General features: G+C 35.3%; 1 protein-coding gene across 5 annotated transcripts in view; it reads left to right on the top strand.

The window, feature by feature from the left end:
* Positions 1 to 22,601, top strand: part of LOC121428331 (ras-specific guanine nucleotide-releasing factor RalGPS1-like) — an 81,764-nt gene that overhangs the window by 17,062 nt on the left and 42,101 nt on the right. For 4 of the 5 annotated variants that reach the window (XM_041624900.1, XM_041624902.1, XM_041624901.1 and 1 more), the window contains exon 2: positions 8,637 to 8,817. In XM_041624900.1, the coding sequence (XP_041480834.1) occupies positions 8,638 to 8,817 (180 nt within the window). In that variant the 5' untranslated portion in view covers position 8,637. Of the gene's footprint in view, positions 1 to 8,636; positions 8,818 to 17,477; positions 19,863 to 22,601 lie in introns of those variants that run through there. The other variant, XM_041624904.1, reaches the window with a different exon arrangement.

The following is a 22,601-nucleotide window of genomic DNA, read 5'->3' on the forward strand; positions in this document are numbered from 1 at the left end:
CTCGAGACCGTGACGTCACGTTGTGTAAGAAGCGTCGTGATTACATAGGTTTGTACACAGAAAAACTGGGTGATTTTTTTGCTTTCCAGATAACGCATTTCATTCTCTTCACTCCTATCACAGAGGGATATCACATATATTTTTTCCCACAAGCTTGAATTTATGAAATCTACAGTTTTGAACTAGTTTTTGCCTTATTTTATTTCCTGCTTATTTGGCGCAGATTTCAATTCTATCTGCATTTAGATTATGTATAACAACTTTTCCTGACATAGCAATGTAGGCCCAATAAGAGCCAAACAAAGAAATCACAAAAAGGTAGTGAATAGTAGTAGGATTAAATCAATTTGAACAGTGAATAATTTTGAGTGCCTTTTTCACCTTTAAACGTAAAAAAAATGGATTCATAACATGGAAATGGAAGAAAATACCCAATGCTTTTGTACACAAACCTATGGAATCACAACCCTCCAGACACAACGTGACGTCATCATTTCCAGGCGACGTGGGGGTGCTCAATCGAAGCGTACTTTGGAGGAGCTGTTTCTTTGATTTTTATTTTATATTTTTAATTATTGGAAGGAGATATATGTAATATTTTTGGTAAATTTGTATTGTATGAATCATTACCTTTATTTTGATACATGATTGTTTTACACCGGTCAGGGTCTTTAAAGAGTTTCTTCACTATAAATACAGGTGTAATTACATATCAAAATGTTCAATTTTCTTTGATTTTTAGGGACTGACTTTGACACATGTACTAGTATCTAGTAGGAGGTTCTTATTTTTACAGGCGCATATCATCGGCATTCATCCGAACTGTCGTTATCAGTCAATTTTGGTCAAAAAATTGATTTTGAGATTTTTGCAGAAAATGAAAGTATAAGTCCTATTCTGTTCATAATTAAATTTCTAGGCAGAAATGTATTTTAGTTTCTGAGATATGAGGGGATATGTTGTAAGGCTGGGGAACGAAATGAAAATTAAAGTAAACTTTGAAGTCTATTTTCTCTGAAATGGGTTTGCACTGTCGTATGTGTGATATGACGGTCGGATGACCGCTGGCGATACAATGATTTCTATCAAACGGTTTGTTTTCCTTCAGAAGCTGCAGAAAGATTGCTAAAAGCAATAGATGCACAGATAATGAAGATTGAAACCACAACAAAAATGGACCTGGTAATTTAAAAGTCATATACAAGAGTTTGTTCCTCATTTTGCTTCAAGCACCAAATGGAACGAAAATATTTTGGTTTTGCAAAGCAATATCAGATTGGGGTGTTCAGATTTTAAGAGATATTTAAGCTTAATATGTCTTGTATTACTGGTAACTTCATTTTTTAGTTCCTGAAGTTTTATCAAAACTGGATTTTAATGTAGAATTTGGAGATATAAATATTTTAAATGATACGTTTTGCTCTTCATATTTTGTATCTTGGGTAGATGTAGACATACTGAGAATATATTGAATTTGACTTGTGTTCGACTGGCTGATAGGTATTTGGAAAAGGTTGAGATAGAAAGAAGAATAGGGATAGAGAGGGAGAGAAATAGAATGGAAGCAGGGGTTGACTGTGAATAGTTATGCCCATCTTATGAAGATGTGAATGTATACAAGACTTTTCACAGGTTACTAGAGAAAGAGAGGGGCAAGAGGTGGCAAATTCTCATTTTGTAAATAACATCCCCCCTCTTCCTGTGTGCATAATAATTCACTATGTGCGTCTGAATAGGAAAGTAGATAGAAGGCGCACTCTAAATACTGTATATATTTCTGGATTATCTTCCGAAGATGTGGAAGTAGTATTTTTTTTGTTAAAGAAATTAAAGGAAAAATGCAATATATTTTAGGGAATGTAGAGGATGTGAGGTATAGATAGGATGATGAGAAGTGAAAGGAATAGGGGCAGGAGAATTTGCCACCCAGATGCCACAGAAGAGCCCAAATACAATGTATGGTTCAGTGTACATTCAACTTAACAACTTTGGCTAGTGCAAGAGCTCAAAATATAGCTCTGCATTTTTTATAATTAATTTTTCTCTTGAGAGGGGGTGGGGGATAAAGAAAATAAGAGAGTGGTAGCTGAAGGTGGTTGGTAGTTTGGGTTATCTTATGGAGATGTGAATGTAGAAAATTATATTTGGGAAACAAAAGTGCAAGGAGATGAGGGGAACGGCAGTGCCATGTGTGGGGTCAGATAGAGGTATTAGAAATCTCACCAACATGTGAATATTCAAGATATTTGCTTTTTTATCATGCATGTATGAAAAGTAATTTCATGAATGGATTGTTATGACATGTATATTGTTGTCATTCTCATGGCAATCATAATTACTATTGTTTTTATTCCTCATTTTCCTAGTTGTTTGTTGATTATTGCTTTAAACTTAATGTTACAGTCACACTAATGTTACTGACTCCAGACCTACATGTATCAGACTTATTATATTATAACCAATGACATACAATCAGTTTGTTTGGAGTAGTCTAGTTGGTGAGACTGCTATGTTTGGGTGTTGAGAGAAATCATGAGATATTTGCTGTTGTTAACAGATCGCTGCCCCACTTTAAGAGGAAGCAAGGGGAGGAATTTAGGCGGAAAAATGGGGCAGAAAATGGAAGCTGACGTGAGCTGTCCAGATTGGCCATAGAAGGGATCTAAGATGGTTAGTAGAGATTGTGAAGAAGATGAGAGGCACGTGTGTCAGGCCAACATACAAATAACTTGATCGTCTTAACAAGGGTGAAAGATGATGACTGCCTGTATGCCCCATTCCATCAAGGCAAGGTTAAAGAGCTTAGCAAATTGATTTTAGGAGGTTTGAGTATTAAAGCAGTTGGTCCTGTTTTGTTGATGTGGGGGTGATTACATGCTCAAAATATGTTGCTATTGTTTCTTTTAATACGTTTTTTCTTTTCCTTCTTTTAAAACAGATTCTTTCTACCATTCGCGGTTCTTTTATTTTTACCAATTTTTGTTTTTATTGTAATTAGGGCAATGTTTTCCTTTTTTTCTTGTCTTCTTTTAAAGTATACAGAAAAGAAAGAAAAAAAAAATAAGAGATGAAAAATCCAGAAAGTTTTTTTTTTTTAAATGAGCATTCATGAAAGTAGGATCATACAATATGCCTATGCCTACATGAGCCTGGTGGGTGTTTCATAAAGCTGTTCGTATTAGATAAGAACGACTTTAAGAACGACTGGTGATCCTTTCTTTTGGTAAATGGTATACACCATAGGCGATGGTTTAGCGCGTAAGAAAGGATCACCAGTCGTTCTTAGAGTCACTCTTAACTTACGAACAGCTTTATGAAAGGGCCCCCTGGATTTACTATACAAATCCATGATTCTGCCATAGGCATGTGTATGTAAGATGTTATTCAGAATTTTTGTCATTAGCCTTTAACCATCTCTCTGGAATATTCCAATTGTTTAGTACTGACATGATATGATGTCTTCCTGGTATTCCGCTCATATTGTTTCCAAACCCTCAAGGCCTCTTTAAATCTTACTGAGTGGCTGTTATCTGGATGAGAAGGAGATATCCCATCTCAGAGGGCACCTCCATTTACATGCAATGAATAAGAGAGACAAGAAGGGATACCCTTCTCATATATACACTTACCAATCCAGTCCATGATTTTATTCTGTTTACATTGGCACTTTGCATATACCTACTAGAAGATTGATTGGAATGCCATATGAGATGATCACCCCTGCCCAAAGACACTTGTGAATATTTTGTCGGCATTCGTCCGAACTGTTATATCAGTCAATTTTGGTCAAAAAATTGATTTTGGGAATTTTGCAGAAAATGAAAATACTAGTCCTATCTATTCATAACTAAATTTCTCGGCAGCAATTAGTTGTAGTTTCTTGGATATGTGGGGATTTTCACGGCAATGCCATGTAAATTGTTAATAAAATGCGCAAAACCCATAGGAAACGTGTACTGTAGCAAAGCAAACAACAGCTGCGCACACTGAATATGCAAATGCAGGGTCAGTCAGACTGTCGTATCGGCTCTGCGTTGACTGTGCATGTGAAAAAGCGATACGTTCTGACTGATCACGCGCATTGAAATCGTTGTCAGGGTTGTTGTATCGCCTATGGCGTTGTTGTACAGTGAAAATCTAAACCGCTCAAACCAAAATTACAAGCATGTATTTGTTTTGTGATATTTTCTCTGATCCATGGTTTTGTGTAAAAATAAAGATCCCAATGTCAAGCAATTATCTTGGTCTAATTCTGACCATTATTTTTCTAGCAATGAATATGTTGCAATGCAGGGAAACTGCATTTGTAAGTGTGAAAATTACAGTAAGTTCTGAAAGTAGATTTTCTCTGAAATGGGTTTCCACTGTCTTATGTACGATACGACGGTTCAAAACTTCAGATTACCACTGATGATTTGTTTGATTGAATATTGAAGGCTGTTTCACTTCAGGGACAAAATCAAAGACTATACCAGTATCACATCAGACAGTGATGTTTTTAACATTCCAGAACAAGATTTACATGTACATGTCTGTGATAAATGAAGCAGTTTAAAGCTGAAATAACTACAAATTCATTCACTAAATATGTGTTCTACTTTATATAATGAGAATGTTATTGCTGAAGAAAAAAGAATGTCTTCAGGTTTTACAGAAGTCACTAGATAAAGAATCCTAAATCTAATAGCATTTGGGTTTCCTTGGTTAAACTTTAAAAATCTGAATTTTCTGTAATAGTTGAATCTTTTGTATTTTTATCTTAAGTTGATTTTAGCCAAAATTATAAACCCACCATATTCAACTTGTTCAGCATAACCTGAAAATCATCAGAAAATGTTTAGTTTTCAGTTTGTTTGTATACAACTTGCAATGTTGGTAACTAATAACATCAGTTTTTCATGAGATCATTTATTGTTTGTATTCCATTTTACTACCCCCCCCCCATCAGCAAACTGTCAGACCTTTTTCAAGTTCCCTGTTAATTAATTGCCCAGTTCCTCCTCAACAAGGTTCAACATTCCAATCAGTGCTGTGTATAACAACCCTCCCCTGCTGTTTGTCAATTTCCTCCAGTCCCACATCATACATAACAGTGTCGTGTGCGTGGTGATTTAATAAACAAGAATTGACACTAATATAGTTGGGCTGCCAAGTCACTGCACTTTGAAAGATATGTGTCTAGGTTTGGTGTATCTGTTACACTATACATGTAGTATCAGATGACAGGTATGATTGAACTAGGATTAAATGTTCTCGCCATGTATCTTTGATAAGTATTCAATATTTAATTGCATATTTGGATTGCCCCAATTACAAATAGTATTAAATGTACCTTCTTTAACTTTCTTCAGCTAAATGATTGTTCTTAAATGACTTTTATTCATTTATTTCTCTATTTTAAATTCACACACACAAACACATATTTGGGGGGATGAATTAATTGAACCCATTGAACTTTCATGTACACCTGTACAAAACTAGGTCTATTACATGAACAGTGAATTTTCTCATTTGGTAACAATTGCCTGAGGAAAATCTGCACGAAGAAAATCTGCACAACATGTCAAACTTAATCCAATCCTTTAATATTTATGTCTGCCTCCCTAAATTTGTATTCTCACATTCTCAACCTTGTATTGTTTTTTATCCCAATCCCTTTATCACAACACTGAATCTCACATTATATTCTACACTGTACGACTTCAGAGAAATTGAGACACATGTATTCCCCTAAAAGAAATTTCAGATCACCTTCAAATTTACCACCTTTGTACATATATATGGAAAATGTGTTCTTTTCTTATAAAATTTACTGCAATTTTGATTATTTCCTTCTTTCCTTCATTTTTCACATAGTTATAATGTGACATATCACACATAAATTCCCTTTCTTCTTGAAACCCAACATGTATCTTCATGATAAATAGATTTTGGTATGAATTAGAGTTTACGAAAAATGTAATGAAATGGAAGAAAATATTAAATGTGTGTTTGTTTGATTCCTGTGTTGTATACATTTAGTTAGATTTCTTTCACTCTACAAGTAATTTCAATCAATGGCATCATACTTGTTCAATATCATGTGATCACTTTTGGTCAGACTTACTGTAAATCTCAACTTTGTGAAATGCCCACAGGTATACATGTTTTCACATATGCATAGACATTAACATACATGTACTATATATGGCTTGTAGGAAAAATTCAAGTTGTTTTTATCTTTGCCGCACTGTGTTTTGATTTCTAGCACTCAATCATATGACACATGAAAAACCATCAATAATGTTTTTGTGTTTTTACTCCAGTCATGTGATGATGTGTGGGTAGATTTCATCTTAATATTATGAGCTTCAATTGATCAGTAATATGAATTATAATTTTAGAACCATTATTATTTAGTTGGTTCATATATATGTATAATTTATGTATTTTATTATTAAATATTTTTTCTGTATCAAAAATCTTTTTAGATGTTGGAAATTTAGTTCCTGAAAATTAAAAATATATACATGTTTTTAAAGCTTTCATCTTTCACTATAATTTAATCATAATGGATTCCATTTCATCTGAAAACTGAGGTAATATAGGTTATACATTGATATTGGGAAAGGATACACAGTATCTCATCTTATCTCTCATTTCATTACTTCGGAAGGAAATTTCTTTCTACTTTTAACAAAGTCAACCCATCTCTTTTTTGTTATTACAAGTTAAACCACATTCCTGCAGGTCTATAGTACATGCACTCGAGAACAGATAAAAACAGGAAAAACCTTGAATGTAAAGAAGCATTTATTGGCAATTTTAGATATCAGAGAATTGCATTATGCCACACAGATATTAAGTTAGTGACACCCTCGCAACTGCACGCAATCCATATGTAATTGTCTTTGTGGGTATACATGTACTAGCTGTTTACTTGATGTTTGAGTCGTGCATGCATATTAAAAAGCAGAAAGCGTATTTTTTTGTTCAAGCTTGAATGAATGGATCTACATACATGTATGAAAAATGCATCTATTTTTTCATGTGGAGGAACTCTATGGTTTAATTCAAATGAAATGTTAAAAATACAATGTAGTTGGTAATATACATACTGTAAAAAGTATTAAAAAACTAAAAAATTTTGTTTGCAATTTGAAGAATAATTTCTTTGGAGCCTTCGTGGTGAAAAAAGATGGAAAATAGAGGAAATGAGAAAGATAAAGAAAGGAAGAGAATAAAATATCAGTGGGATCAAATATTAAAAGATGTCAGTGGTTTGGCTATTGTGAACGATTGGCCCCATTTCCTGTTTGATTTTTGCAATATGATAATTTACATGTACATATACATATAGTTCTATCTTTTGAGACATTGTGGCATAGAATGTATATTCTGAATTTTATGGAATGAAATATGAAATACAGATTGGTTGCAAATAACTACCAGCTGAACACTGGATGTAACGGTTACGTGTAGATTAAATGTGTAGAGAATTCAATTTTAAACTTAAAGATTCAAATTAAAATCCTTTGAGAGTCAAAAATGAATCTTTTGGATTCCAACAAGATCTGAAGGTTGGCTGATCACTATGTGTACTCACAGCCTATTTTGATTTGAGAGTGTACAAGAAGATCATATGCGTACCTTTCTAAGCGTTTGTGTTTTTGCTCAAAGTAACATGCACTGCTAAACACCTTGCCATATAACTCGCCCTTTAAAAAATTTAATAGTCTCAACAGACTTGGCTGTAAATTCTAATTTACCAGCAGACTGAGCTCAAGTTCAATGCATACAGGTTCAGTTACTTTCAGAATGAGATGAAAGGCATGGAAAAACCAGTCTTCTGTGTCATTGATATTTTAATCACTTATGAATAAAGGTGAATTCCTATCATATAAAGTTTGTCTTAAACAGTTGGTTTTCAAGTGCACTGTTAAATTTTTTTTCAACGTCATGACATTTTACCTTTTGGTTTTATATAGCTTTTCAGTTTCGTGATCAGTGGTTTTAATGGATGATTTAGCCCTTTCCAAGATTCAGTTTTGGAACGTATGAAGTATGGAATATTTCAATTTTTTCATTATAATGAAGTTGTGATTTATTGATATCATTGACTCTCATTCTTGTATCACTTTGCTGATAACTATTTTGTGAAAATGGAATCAAATTTTTGTGATGGTGGTCTTCCCCTTTATTCAAGTTGTCTTTGTTTTAACTTGCTCCAGAAATATAGGATCATTCTTCGTATTGTCCGTGGTATAGTGTAGGATGATCCAGTTTGACTCCCATGGAGTTTGTCACTGAGAGGCTTACCGTCGAAACTAGTAAATGAAAAAAATATAAAAGTAGTTGAATTTTTAGGTCATTTGAGGGAAAAGTGGCTATCATTTCACCAATACAGGAAATGTTTGATAGAGTATCAGTTACTGATGAAATCTCAGGAAATAATTGATTTTTAGCCCTTCTCATATGTCCTCTTCAGTTACCAATCACTTTTCTTATTGCCTCCCTGGATCAAGACTCTGCCCATGTACTTTATACACATTGGTAATATCTTCTTTATTTCAGAGTCTTTGGTGTGTGATAATGCTCTTTTAACAACATAATGCTATGATTTTTTTCTTATTATCTTATTCCTCACTATTTTGCAGGATGAGCCTATCTCATAAGCCGTTGAGGCAACTCTCGGTTTCCAATGAAGATCTTCCCAATGGGGCCAATAATGGGAAGGCCAGTGGCCCAAGGGCAAGTGGTCAGAATACCAATTCTAAAGGAAGACAGTCGAGCCATTCAGAGTCTCATACATTCACTGGAACAAGCTCTAATTCAAGTGTAAGTACTAAACCTTTTCTTAGTCATGCTTTCACACATAAAAATTATGCAATAAGTTGATGGAACAAAAAAGAGAATACTCTTAACAACTTTCTGTTTAAATTATGAACAATAAGCAATACACATATCCAGTCTACATGTATAATCCAGTTCGTAGTTCCATTCTGCATATGTTCAGACAATTCTGCACATGATCAGAAGAAGGTTATTGGTGCTTTAAAAGTGGCATGTGGTATAATATCTAATGAAATAAGCACCAACTTCGATGTCTTGATTATTCATATATTCTTTGGAATTGTGTTTTTCAATATATAGAAGAATGCGTCCACGAGTAACTGGTATTTCACAGTTGGCCAAGTACATTTGTTATAACAACATGCTAGTGCATTCAAAGTAGAAATGCAACAAATACCTTCATAGTGTTCATTGTGTGCTATTCCAGTCACCTGGTCTATTCAATTTCTTCATCCTGCTATATAAGGTATGATTATGTAATATCTTGCTTTGAAATCTGCCTATCATAATGAAAAATTGAAAGGTCATTTGACCCGTGTCCAAATCATAACCAATATTTTGCTAATCAAACCTAAAATAATATCTTTAATGAAATGATTAATGTTTGATTTTTCGTTACAAGCATTTCTAAAGCTCTACAGTTCTTATCTGCAGTGATTTTTATTTATTTAGAAATGTGCAGTTAATTGATTACATGTATGTCAACACTGGAGGGCAAATTTAGTAATACCTGTGTGTTACAGTGTGTAATTTATATGAAGTACAAACTCATGTGCTACTTTGCACCATTATTTTGACATTTATTTCATTTATACATGTATTCATTTCATGTTGAAATGATAAATGAAACAGGTAAAAAAAATTCCTCCATTTTGTGTACTGGTATGGCAGGAGTGGGAAAGGACTGCTAAATACAGGTCTATCATACTTACATGTAACTGGAATGTTCCTCAGGGGGCTTTATGTATTACATATGCATTAGGGTGATGAGAAATTTCTCTCCGGTGGACATGCAAATTTCACAGTCAGTTTTATGAGACGATAGTGTGCTCTGGATTTGAGCATGATCATACACATCATTCACAGTTATTGCTTCTATCCATCACAGTTTATATTAATGGTTTATAGGGAGTTCAATATTTATTGGATGTGAGGGTGAAAGATGCTAGTGAGGTGTGCCGATAGTAAATCCAATGGATTTGCTTTGCCTCTCAGTAGACACTATGTCTCCCATCCCTGTTAGCCACCCTTCCCCATCTTCCATATTCTTCTTCCATCTGTATTTTAGCAGACTTTGGAAATGAATACTAACCCAAAAGCCTGTATATTTGTATAAATATAGTTTCGATGAATCACAATATTAATTTTACTTCTTACTTTTCTCTCTCCTTCACATGTAAAGTACATGTAGATCTGCATTCAGGGACCCGTGTCATAAAGAGTTACAACTGTTGTAGCTTTGCCATCATGGCAACTACCTTGATAACATTGGCTGCTGAGCCTTGTTACCATGGTAGTTGCCATAATGACAAAGTTACAACTGTTAAAGTCCTTTATGAAACAGGCCCCAGATTCATGATGTACATACGTAGGCCTACATAAAATAAAAAAGTTCTTGTGCACTGACCATTCTGCAGCTTCGTATAGAATTTGTATGCATTTTCTGCTTCATTCGCTTTCTTTCTGTCATTGATAGCAGCTATAGTTATCATTTGACATGGTTACAGATTGACCAAAATGCAAAATATGTATTTTTGGAGATGTTTGATGAAGAATATCCCACAGAGCAGAGAGAAATATTAACGCCATTTACCTGGTTTGACACCACTCAGACAAAAATCGTTTTGAAAGCTATTGATAAATTCTTTTAAATTTAATTTCTTTGAGTGTGAAAAACACCTAATCAATCCTTCATAAGCATTTGTTTTTGTGTTTGCCGTCATTTGGATAAAGAGGTAAATATGTGACTTGTCTTTGTCCACATAGCCCTGGCACTATGTCTGATATGATGTCTTTATAAATTGAGCAACTAGTAAATAGAGAGAGCCCTTGTCAAAATTCAATTTGAGTGCCCCCCCCCCCTACCACCCAACCTCACCCCTGGAGTAGACCTGACATTAGAAAATTATTCAGCCAGTGACTGACTTCAACATTTAAAGAGATGAAATATTTAGTTTTTGCTTGCAATTCGACTATTTGTTAACATTGAAATGCTAACTACTCTGTAATATATGAGAATATTTTTGTTGTTGTTCATCATATCACACTTTAGTACCTACCTCGATCCCTAGGGCCTCATTCTCTATTATCTCAGTGGGATCATTTTTCATTCTGGAAGGCATGCTGGAGAGAAAAAAAATGTGGGTCAAAACAAATGGGTAGCTCTCCCTTTGATCCCAGTGGTGCCATAAGTGAGGTTTCGGTTACAGTTGGTTTAAGAATGTGGAATGGTGGTTAAATTTTTTTTGAAAATTTCATTATATTTATGCAGTGTTTTGTTCATGCACAGATATAGAGAATATATCTCTTTACAATCTTTTTGCACTGCAGCTGTAGATGGTGTCTTTCAGGAATTCAGTCAGTTTTGAATGTCTTCTGAACTTTATTCATTTAAATGGGAGAGGGAGAATCAGGCAAGAAAAATTGATTTTGACGTCAGTCATATTATCCAAATCGAAAATTGGAAGGATTAATTTTTTCAGAAATTAGTACAGGACTTAAAACATTTTCTTTAGAAAGAAGTATCATGAATGTTGGATGAAATTTTCTAGTGCCAAGTGCCATAATTGTAGCTTTATAAAGTGTCAATTCAATGCAGCCAATTTATCATTTTGGATGGCTAAAATACTTTTATCTTGATTAGAAATATGGTAGCTACATACTGCATCTATGATTGGAAAGTAGTATGAGTTACTCATGGACATGTACTGACTACCAGCATAATGTATCTACTGTTATAGGCCTAAGAATTGGAGTCATAAGAGGTGAGAATAACTAGATGTAGGTCAAAGTGGGATTCTTGTTATTGTCAAAATAGAGAGATGTAGTTAGACTGCAAAGTGCAATATCCCTCATTGTACAGAATCAGTATTCTGACTTGTATTGGATGCTGCATGCACCTACATACATGTACATATGCTGGTGAGAATACATGTATGTACAGTACATGTATGTGAATGTGATTGTTAGGGACTGTACATAAATCTATGTACATGTACATGTACTTGTGTGGACATGTATATTCCTACAATATTTCGTTATAGCATCAAATGAATGCACATTTAGCCCAGCTGCAAGAATCAATTCTTACCTTGTAGGTTGCATTGCATGGATGAAAAGAAAAAAATGAACATATCATAACAGTAGTAGTCAATGTGACCATAAAAAAGGAATCTATTATACTGACTTCCAGGGTATATTACACCTATATGACAATAAGATTATTTTAGTAAAAACATTGAAAAAAGAATTATATTATTTATTGGCAAAGGTCTGATGGAAATCCATCAATTCGTATCTGTAGGTAGCTGTTTTTTTTAAATTAAGTTTTTAATTTGGTACATTATTTTCGAGCAGCTCCCCATGTCATTCCATCACCTTTTCTTTAATAAAACGTGATGCCTAAATAAAGGTATTTTTTATTCTAGAAGGGGTGTGAAATGATGTGTCTAATGATATTCCCTTCACCTGTGCACTTTGAAACAGATCCCTACTATTTTGATTATTATTATTTTACTTGAAAACAGTGTTGCTTCTTTGTAGGGTACAAAACTGCTGATTTGAATGCAGCCATTTAGACAGGTAGGCCGTTGCTTGGCATGTTCTTGAAAATCTAAAACGCTGACTCATCAAATAAGATGTAAACGAGATGAGATTGCCTGAACTGCCTACAGATGGAATAGATTGAAGCCATTTGTTGAATGTGAAGTCAATTCACGTATTATGTGAATTGACCTGACTTGTATGCTGGCTGTTCAATTGGAGTGCTAATGGGTTGTGGTTTTACATTGCAGTTTTATTTTCAGATGTTATCCTTGAATTTGTAGACTTCTCCATATATTATTTACAGGTAGCTCATATTGTACACAGCAACAGTAAGCTACTCAAATTACTGCACCTCAACAATTCATTCATCATCATTCTTTATATCCCCATAGCCACGTCACTCGCATAGAAATATACTACTTTAACTGTTGATATGAAGACCCTCTATCTAGGAATCACACAAATGTATATTTGTATGATTTTGCTTCAAGACTGTGTATTAGCAAGAGTATTTATATTTAGAAAATAAAACAAAATACCAGAAATATAAAAATTCAAGTTTTAGAGAAAAAAAACAGTAGCAGAGTGATCAAGTCCAAGTTTACAGGTTGATTTCACTGATTAGCCTACATTTTGCATGCTGTTTAATAGAAATATGCTAAAATTGAACTCTGTCAGAAATCAGTACAGTGTCAGATTACTTGGCAGAAATATTTTTGTATTTAAAGCTGATTTACTATAAAATTTACTGTAGGCCTATTCAATAGTCTATTGACACTGGCTATGAGCTTTAACCATGTAGTATCCTTCAGGTGAAAATTCACTCAACACTGTAGGAGTATTTGGACACTGGATCCATGCATATCCAGTGTGTAGTTTGCCTCCCTCTGTTGATAATAGTCTGTCCAATTTTGGATCTTGCTTCTTGCATACATACACATGTAAATATTCAGTATATACACATAGACACCATTCTCACTAAAACTAGTTTACTGCCAACTAGTTTGGTGGAAACTAGTTTTAGTTTAAGGTGTAATGAGAATGGTCAAATTGGTCTCGGAAGGGATCTTCAAAACCACTTCAGAAATTTTCAAGATGGCTTCCCCTTGTCAAACTGGTTTACCGTGAGGACGCAGCCTTTCTTCGGGAAGCGATCTGCGCATATTTTGAGCGCACTACTCTACACACTACAGAATGTCTATGCTGCGCTTTCAAATTTGTTACGAAACGTCACCCTACTGAGAGCGTTTCCATGGCAACAAGATCACTTTACTTGAAGTGGTTTTGATAACCACTTTCAACTGATCAAATGGGAATGCTGGCAAAGTGATGTTCCAAACTGTTATCCTGAACTAATTTACGGTTTTAGAAAGTATAATGAGAACTGTGTCATATACAGTAGTCTATGCAGTATATTGTAGATTTATCTGTAAATTCTCTTGTGAGAAGACAATCACAAAGACAAAGACAATGTTTCCGATTACACTTTTTTGTTTGGTGGTGGCATATTATGATAGAAAATGTAATATAAATAATAGATTTGACATTTATATACATGTATTTCTATGAAACAATGTTTGAAAATATGAAAAAAACAATAGAATACATTTGGCACGTATATTACTTTTTTTCTTCAAAGGAAATTCCAGCTGAAATATGCTTTGATCCCAATGGCATGCCAATCATGTGAAAGAGCTACTACACTCTTTCATTTGATACCAAATTTGTCATGGTAGTACATGTAGTATTTATATTTCTCAAGATATGGTAAATTTTACGATGTTTGGCAAGTGAACAGATTTCTCTTAATTCATGGGTGTATGTAGACTTTTGGCCTGTACATGTATATAACTGTATATTTATTTGTGCAGGTCCCTGATTGAGAACAGTGTTTTAATCACAGAACAGGCTACCCTGCAAAAAATAAGACAAATAAATAAATATAAATAAATAAAAGAGTTCATTTGGTAATCATATTCTTGGTGGAGTTGAGAAACACGTTGATATGGGAATGAACATACCAAGCACTAAATTACATTTTCTTAGGCAAATATTCGTTCCTGAGAAGAAAAAGGTAAATAAATCAATAAATATGTTGTTGTTCAAACTGTTAGATGATGCCAAATTAACCATTTCCTTGTTTGCTTGTTTTACGTCAGAGTCTCTCCTTGACTCAAATTCCAGCTAATTCCCTCCTTTTATTTGCTGTGTCCTTTGATAGCCTTGATTACAGCACTGTCTATGTCACCCTTATCATCACTACTGAATTCTTGAGGAACACACCATAAACACCTCATCAGTTGTCAAAGTGGATGTACCGTGTGGCTTTTATAGTTTGGAACTTTAATCCGGATCCCCCGACGATTAATAGCGACGTTTCCTGGTTCACGATGCTTAATTAAGATGCAGCAGGCAAACTTTAACGAGGGAAGAACTAAGTGAAGAAGCAACCGCTCTATGAATCATTACTTCAATAATAAGTGGCATGAGTTGTCTATAAGAGATACAGCGAATTTCTCAGTGTGATCTTCTATCTATAGCTGTGGATGTCGCCCCCCTCCCCCTACATGAACAGAGGCAACACAACGGAACAGCGCTTGCTAATTAGTTCATTGGGGGAAAGGTGTCATTCTAGCATTCAGTTTGTAGGATGATACGGAAGCTAGCTGTAGCATGGAATAGTTCTTATCTCGGTATGTGATATCATATGAGGTTTCTGACCTCCATACTTCTAACACTCTGGAATCTCATCGGACTGTTGATTTTTATTAGATAAACAAATGCAACGAGAGGAGAATCTTCTTGTCATTTTCAGAGATTTTCTTTTTAACTTGGATAATTTGTGATACCTTTTGGTGACATCCTGATTGGATGAATGAGCCTTGTGTTATTTATGCCATGCGGCTCTTCTTCAGGCTTGTGACTGCACAGTGATGCGCATGCGTTGAGGTAAAAAATATTATCCATTTTCATACGCTCTACTCCATTACCATGGCAACCTGGAGAATAGCCAACTGAACTTGTACAGGAATAGCACATCAATACAAGCTCATATTGTACACAGCAACCGTAAGCTACTCAAATTACTGCACCTCAACAATTCATTCATCATCATTCTTTATATCCCCATAGCCACGTCACTCGCATAGAAATATACTACTTTAACTGTTGATATGAAGACCCTCTATCTAGGAATCACACAAATGTATATTTGTATGATTTTGCTTCAAGACTGTGTATTAGCAAGAGTATTTATATTTAGAAAATAAAACAAAATACCAGAAATATAAAAATTCAAGTTTTAGAGAAAAAAAAACAGTAGCAGAGTGATCAAGTCCAAGTTTACAGGTTGATTTCACTGATTAGCCTACATTTTGCATGCTGTTTAATAGAAATATGCTAAAATTGAACTCTGTCAGAAATCAGTACAGTGTCAGATTACTTGGCAGAAATTTTTTTTTGTATTTAAAGCTGATTTACTATAAAATTTACTGTAGGCCTATTCAATAGTCTATTGACACTGGCTATGAGCTTTAACCATGTAGTATCCTTCAGGTGAAAATTCACTCAACACTGTAGGAGTATTTGGACACTGGATCCATGCATATCCAGTGTGTAGTTTGCCTCCCTCTGTTGATAATAGTCTGTCCAATTTTGGATCTTGCTTCTTGCATACATACACATGTAAATATTCAGTATATACACATAGACACCATTCTCACTAAAACTAGTTTACTGCCAACTAGTTTGGTGGAAACTAGTTTTAGTTTAAGGTGTAATGAGAATGGTCAAATTGGTCTCGGAAGGGATCTTCAAAACCACTTCAGAAATTTTCAAGATGGCTTCCCCTTGTCAAACTGGTTTACCGTGAGGACGCAGCCTTTCTTCGGGAAGCAATCTGCGCATATTTTGAGCGCACTACTCTACACACTACAGAATGTCTATGCTGCGCTTTCAAATTTGTTACGAAACGTCACCCTACTGAGAGCGTTTCCATGGCAACAAGATCACTTTACTTGAAGTGGTTTTGATAACCACTTTCAACTGATCAAATGGGAATGCTGGCAAAGTGATGTTCCAAACTGTTATCCTGAACTAATTTACGGTTTTAGAAAGTATAATGAGAACTGTGTCATATACAGTAGTCTATGCAGTATATTGTAGATTTATCTGTAAATTCTCTTGTGAGAAGACAATCACAAAGACAAAGACACAAATGTTTCCGATTACACTTTTTTGTTTGGTGGTGGCATATTATGATAGAAAATGTAATATAAATAATAGATTTGACATTTATATACATGTATTTCTATGAAACAATGTTTGAAAATATGAAAAAAACAATAGAATACATTTGGCACGTATATTACTTTTTTTCTTCAAAGGAAATTCCAGCTGAAATATGCTTTGATCCCAATGGCATGCCAATCATGTGAAAGAGCTACTACACTCTTTCATTTGATACCAAATTTGTCATGGTAGTACATGTAGTATTTATATTTCTCAAGATATGGTAAATTTTACGATGTTTGGCAAGTGAACAGATTTCTCTTAATTCATGGGTGTATGTAGACTTTTGGCCTGTACATGTATATAACTGTATATTTATTTGTGCAGGTCCCTGATTGAGAACAGTGTTTTAATCACAGAACAGGCTACCCTGCAAAAAATAAGACAAATAAATAAATATAAATAAATAAAAGAGTTCATTTGGTAATCATATAATTCTTGGTGGAGTTGAGAAACACGTTGATATGGGAATGAACATACCAAGCACTAAATTACATTTTCTTAGGCAAATATTCGTTCCTGAGAAGAAAAAGGTAAATAAATCAATAAATATGTTGTTGTTCAAACTGTTAGATGATGCCAAATTAACCATTTCCTTGTTTGCTTGTTTTACGTCAGAGTCTCTCCTTGACTCAAATTCCAGCTAATTCCCTCCTTTTATTTGCTGTGTCCTTTGATAGCCTTGATTACAGCACTGTCTATGTCACCCTTATCATCACTACTGAATTCTTGAGGAACACACCATAAACACCTCATCAGTTGTCAAAGTGGATGTACCGTGTGGCTTTTATAGTTTGGAACTTTAATCCGGATCCCCCGACGATTAATAGCGACGTTTCCTGGTTCACGATGCTTAATTAAGATGCAGCAGGCAAACTTTAACGAGGGAAGAACTAAGTGAAGAAGCAACCGCTCTATGAATCATTACTTCAATAATAAGTGGCATGAGTTGTCTATAAGAGATACAGCGAATTTCTCAGTGTGATCTTCTATCTATAGCTGTGGATGTCGCCCCCCTCCCCCTACATGAACAGAGGCAACACAACGGAACAGCGCTTGCTAATTAGTTCATTGGGGGAAAGGTGTCATTCTAGCATTCAGTTTGTAGGATGATACGGAAGCTAGCTGTAGCATGGAATAGTTCTTATCTCGGTATGTGATATCATATGAGGTTTCTGACCTCCATACTTCTAACACTCTGGAATCTCATCGGACTGTTTGATTTTTATTAGATAAACAAATGCAACGAGAGGAGAATCTTCTTGTCATTTTCAGAGATTTTCTTTTTAACTTGGATAATTTGTGATACCTTTTGGTGACATCCTGATTGGATGAATGAGCCTTGTGTTATTTATGCCATGCGGCTCTTCTTCAGGCTTGTGACTGCACAGTGATGCGCATGCGTTGAGGTAAAAAATATTATCCATTTTCATACGCTCTACTCCATTACCATGGCAACCTGGAGAATAGCCAACTGAACTTGTACAGGAATAGCACATCAATACATTGGAAATCTTACTTCAAAATCATATACCTGTAATTTTATCAACCAGAGGTCAAATATAATAGGCCATAAACATGTATGGACATTGTGCAACTTCAAGGAAATGTCTATGTTCTTGGATTGCCAGTTTCTAGATTTCTCTGACAACTTAAAGTGTTTGGCCTGTAGTACCATTAACTGACTGTGGGCGTTAAACTTTGAACATTTTTTTTCTTTTGAATGATGTCATGTGACTCAATAAGCAGGTGTATATTGAATGATGTCACAATAGCAAGACATAAAATGTGAGGTGGAGAGTTTCTGGGGTAAATTTCACAAAAGCCTCATTATATTTATGGACATCACATGCTTCTTTTTCATTTGTCACTAACTAGTCAGCTCAGCGCAGTGCTGAAGAGATCATCTAGTGTTCACTGGCATTGAATGCGTGCATATAGGTGCATATGTTTGCCAGACAGTATATTTAGATATTGCACATTGGCTTAGGGGCCTAAGTGGCTTTTTAAATGCTATATTCAGCTCCCCTGGCACGGCAAATTACTCCCTTAAAATAATTTTGGAAGAATCACACACAGTTCATTGTATCAATCAACTTTTTAGCAGTCTTGAGGCTCCAGCATCTACAAATGGTATATGTTTCTTGTTTTTTTTTTATAAAACAGCACTTGATTTCATGAATGTAAAACCTTTGGATTGAATAATCATGATGAATCTCACAAAATCAAGCAATTATTCATCAAATATCAAGGTACATGTAGATACTGTACATGGGCTAGCAGCATAGATTGGGTTTCATGCTTGTTTGGACAAGGCTGCCTCATATTTCATGCACTTTCAATGTCAGTAGGAGATCAGATCTGAGCCAAGGTTTTCGGAAATAGGATTGTAAAGGATATTCCCAAAGCTTAATGAAAGTCATCACTCCGTCGGCATCAGAATCGCACAGGAGAGTTTGTAATGTGATGTTAGCTTCATGTACATGATTGTTCAAGTCTAAGCACTTATCATCAGAGAACTTCTTCTGAACTACCAATGTTTGAATCTGGACTAAACCTAAACCAGATGTGGATTTGGCCATATAAAGTCTAGTCGTCTTCTTGAGTACTCGTGGGACTGAGGATCAAATTTCAATCTTAACTTTTAACGTGTATCATATCTGGAGTAGATCTGAATTAACTTAGATTTCCATGTGGACAATAAAATGAATTGAATTAAATGCGGATCGGACACGGACTAATTCAGGACGTAGGATCAAACTTGAATCATCACTATTAATGTGGATTATATCTGGACTACATAAAAATCTGGACTTAATTTGGGCCAGATCTGGAGTAGATCTGAACTAATTTGGATTAAACGTGGATCGGACCTGGACTAATTTCTGGACTAGATGTTGGAGACTCTGATTCAGAAATGGCTCACCTGTGGGAGCGAGGAGAAAAGGAATACTATGATGGGCCTGTGGTATGAGGTAAGGTACCCCTACAAGACACTTGGAAATACCCCTTGATATGAACTTGACTTTCTCATATTACATTTCCATTCTATAATATAATGATTAAGAATACACAGCAGTAGTCAAAATGACACATTACTATGCCAACATCTACAATAATGTCCCTTCTATCCAGAAAATATGAGAATTTCATAATTACCTGACATAGCATTGGGGAGTAAACACAACCTGAATGTTGTCTGTATGCAATTTCTGTACCCTCTATTAAAGCATTAGATCATTACAAATTGATAGTTGTACACTGGTCTATTCATCAATGCAGTAATGTTGATGTTGTCTATGCCCAGTGTGAAAAGGAGGACAAGATACAAGCACTCATTCACATGATCATTGTGGAGCGTTGTGGCCCAGTGGATTAGTCTCCGGACTGTGAAACGGGGTCTTGGTTCAAATCCCAGCCATGGCATAGTTTCCTTCAGCAAGTAATTCATCCACATTGTGCTGCACTCAACCCAGGTCAGGTGAATGGGTACCTGGCAGGAATTTATTCCTTGAAATGCGTGTGTGCTGTAATCTTAGTAATTACAGCTGCCAACCTACAGCTGGGGTAATAATATCCAAGTCCTTTGGAAGCGCATAGAGACATTATTCATGATGTGATATGCACTATACAAGAACTGTATATTATTATTATGATCGCTTTGAGAGAACACATCCATGTTCCAGGGTGAGAGTCAGAACCTGGAGGAGAACATTGAATGTCTTTCACCCCCATGAGTTGTTGAATCAAGGTCTGAGGCGACGGAAGGAAGGGAGGCTCAGTCCCAATTTCCCTCGCAGCCTCCCTGATGCTCCCTCAGTACCAATGCTCCATCAGTACTAAGATAATCCCATTGCATCTATGGAAGCGCTTCTGTTAGTGTGAGATTAAGCATGGAGGAATTAAACCTGGTGAAGATGGCATTCTTTTGGTGTTGATGGTTGTAGCAGTTGTGTCTTCAGAGTTTAATACACAACAAGTGTGGTTTAAAATTACACCATGCAGAGGAGCACTTAATGCAAGTACCAGTGTTTAATTAAACAGTGTTAGCTCAATACTCATTGGTGTATTTTGGTGTTCTACATGGCGTATACAGTGGATGTTTAACAACTGATGGTTAGGTCTTTTCAGAACTCTGACTGGTCTTGTTCATAACCCAAGTGGAAAAAGGTGTTAATAAAGAACTCATGTATGAGGAAAGGTGGAAAACCTTTCCAGCTTTTCATATAAAAAATATTACTTAAAAATATTACTTAAAAGGTTTCCATTGCAAGGGATGAGCTGATGTATTTCCAGTGAGCCTATGTCTTATTTGCTACAGTATCACAGTCATGTGTCCATCCATCCAACCATCTAAGATGTTTATTTCCTTTTCCATGTTGTGAAAGTATGTCAACCTGGTTTGATTTAGGAGAGGAAACAGGAGATTTAACTTCAATGGTCAGTGCTTGACCACTCATGTGATTACTGGTCACCTGCAGTCTAACACATGTGAGTTGTAACCAATGATGGGAAGCAGAGATAAGAACAAATGTACTATGACAGGCAAGGGCATAGGTTTTTGTTTAAAGACTATATATCACTCCGACCGATTGACGGGGGGGGGGGGGGCTACTTAGTATAAATGTATGATATGTATGTGCAGCAGTCGAGACCCCAATTTTCAGCCTAAATTTCCATTCCAGAGATCCTTAAATTTGTGTTTCTCTTTTTGGACAGAGTGCTACCATATGTGACGTGAGTTGCGGATACCCCATAATTTGATGTGGTCAATACAGAGCATTACATTTTTAGCAATAGAGTTGATCCAAGAGGCATTTCCGAAGACCTCCATTTTAAGACCAAGATTTAGTCCTAGAGCCCCCGACCCCCAAGTTTGGCACGATACATAGGTATCATGTTATAATGGAGTAGCCCCCCCCCCCCCCCCGGGAATGACCATGATCTCATCCAAATATTATTTATCAAAGACTTCATTCAACTGCTCATATTAAGAAGAAGATTGCTTGAGCTCATATATGATATCATGCTATACTGGAACACTGCCTCTATGCACATTATATTGATTTATGAACAGAATAAACAATTAAGATTGAACAACTTTAATGTATTGATGTACAGTACAGGTGAATCTACCTACATGTGTGAGTCAAATCTTTTGGGACTACAAAATATGTTTGATTCTAAGATAGAAATATGTTTGCATATTCTAAACTAAAAAAATGATTTGACTTTATTGGCAAATGCTGTATGGAAGTTGGAATAATCTCCTGTGTGTATGATACAAGCAAAAATACATATTTTTTGTATTTGGTATACAGACTTAAAAAGTGATCTATATTGAAACAACTTCAAGCAAGAAATTTCTTAGATTTGACTCTAAGCCTGGGGATCATGTTTATGTCCAATGTTTCTTCATGACCATTTTGAAGCAAATAAAGCTCTACAGGAAATCTCGGGGTACTACAGTTATATTTCAAATCTACAAGTTTCAGTCAAGTTTTTCATGGCTTTGTGCACTTTTTAGTTCACGGCTAAAAGTTCAAGTTGAATCGAGCAGGATTATAGTCACATGTGTTCAGAATTTTTTTGAATAGTTTTGTCACTCTTTCTATCTCTCTCTCTCTGTCTCTCTCTTTCATCAAAATCTCCAAGAAAAAAATTTAACTTCTACTGACTATGTTTAGAAATTAGAAGACATAAATGTCGATGGA

Source organism: Lytechinus variegatus, chromosome 15 (assembly GCF_018143015.1).
Source record: "Lytechinus variegatus isolate NC3 chromosome 15, Lvar_3.0, whole genome shotgun sequence".
In the NCBI taxonomy this organism is placed as follows: domain Eukaryota; kingdom Metazoa; phylum Echinodermata; class Echinoidea; order Temnopleuroida; family Toxopneustidae; genus Lytechinus; species Lytechinus variegatus.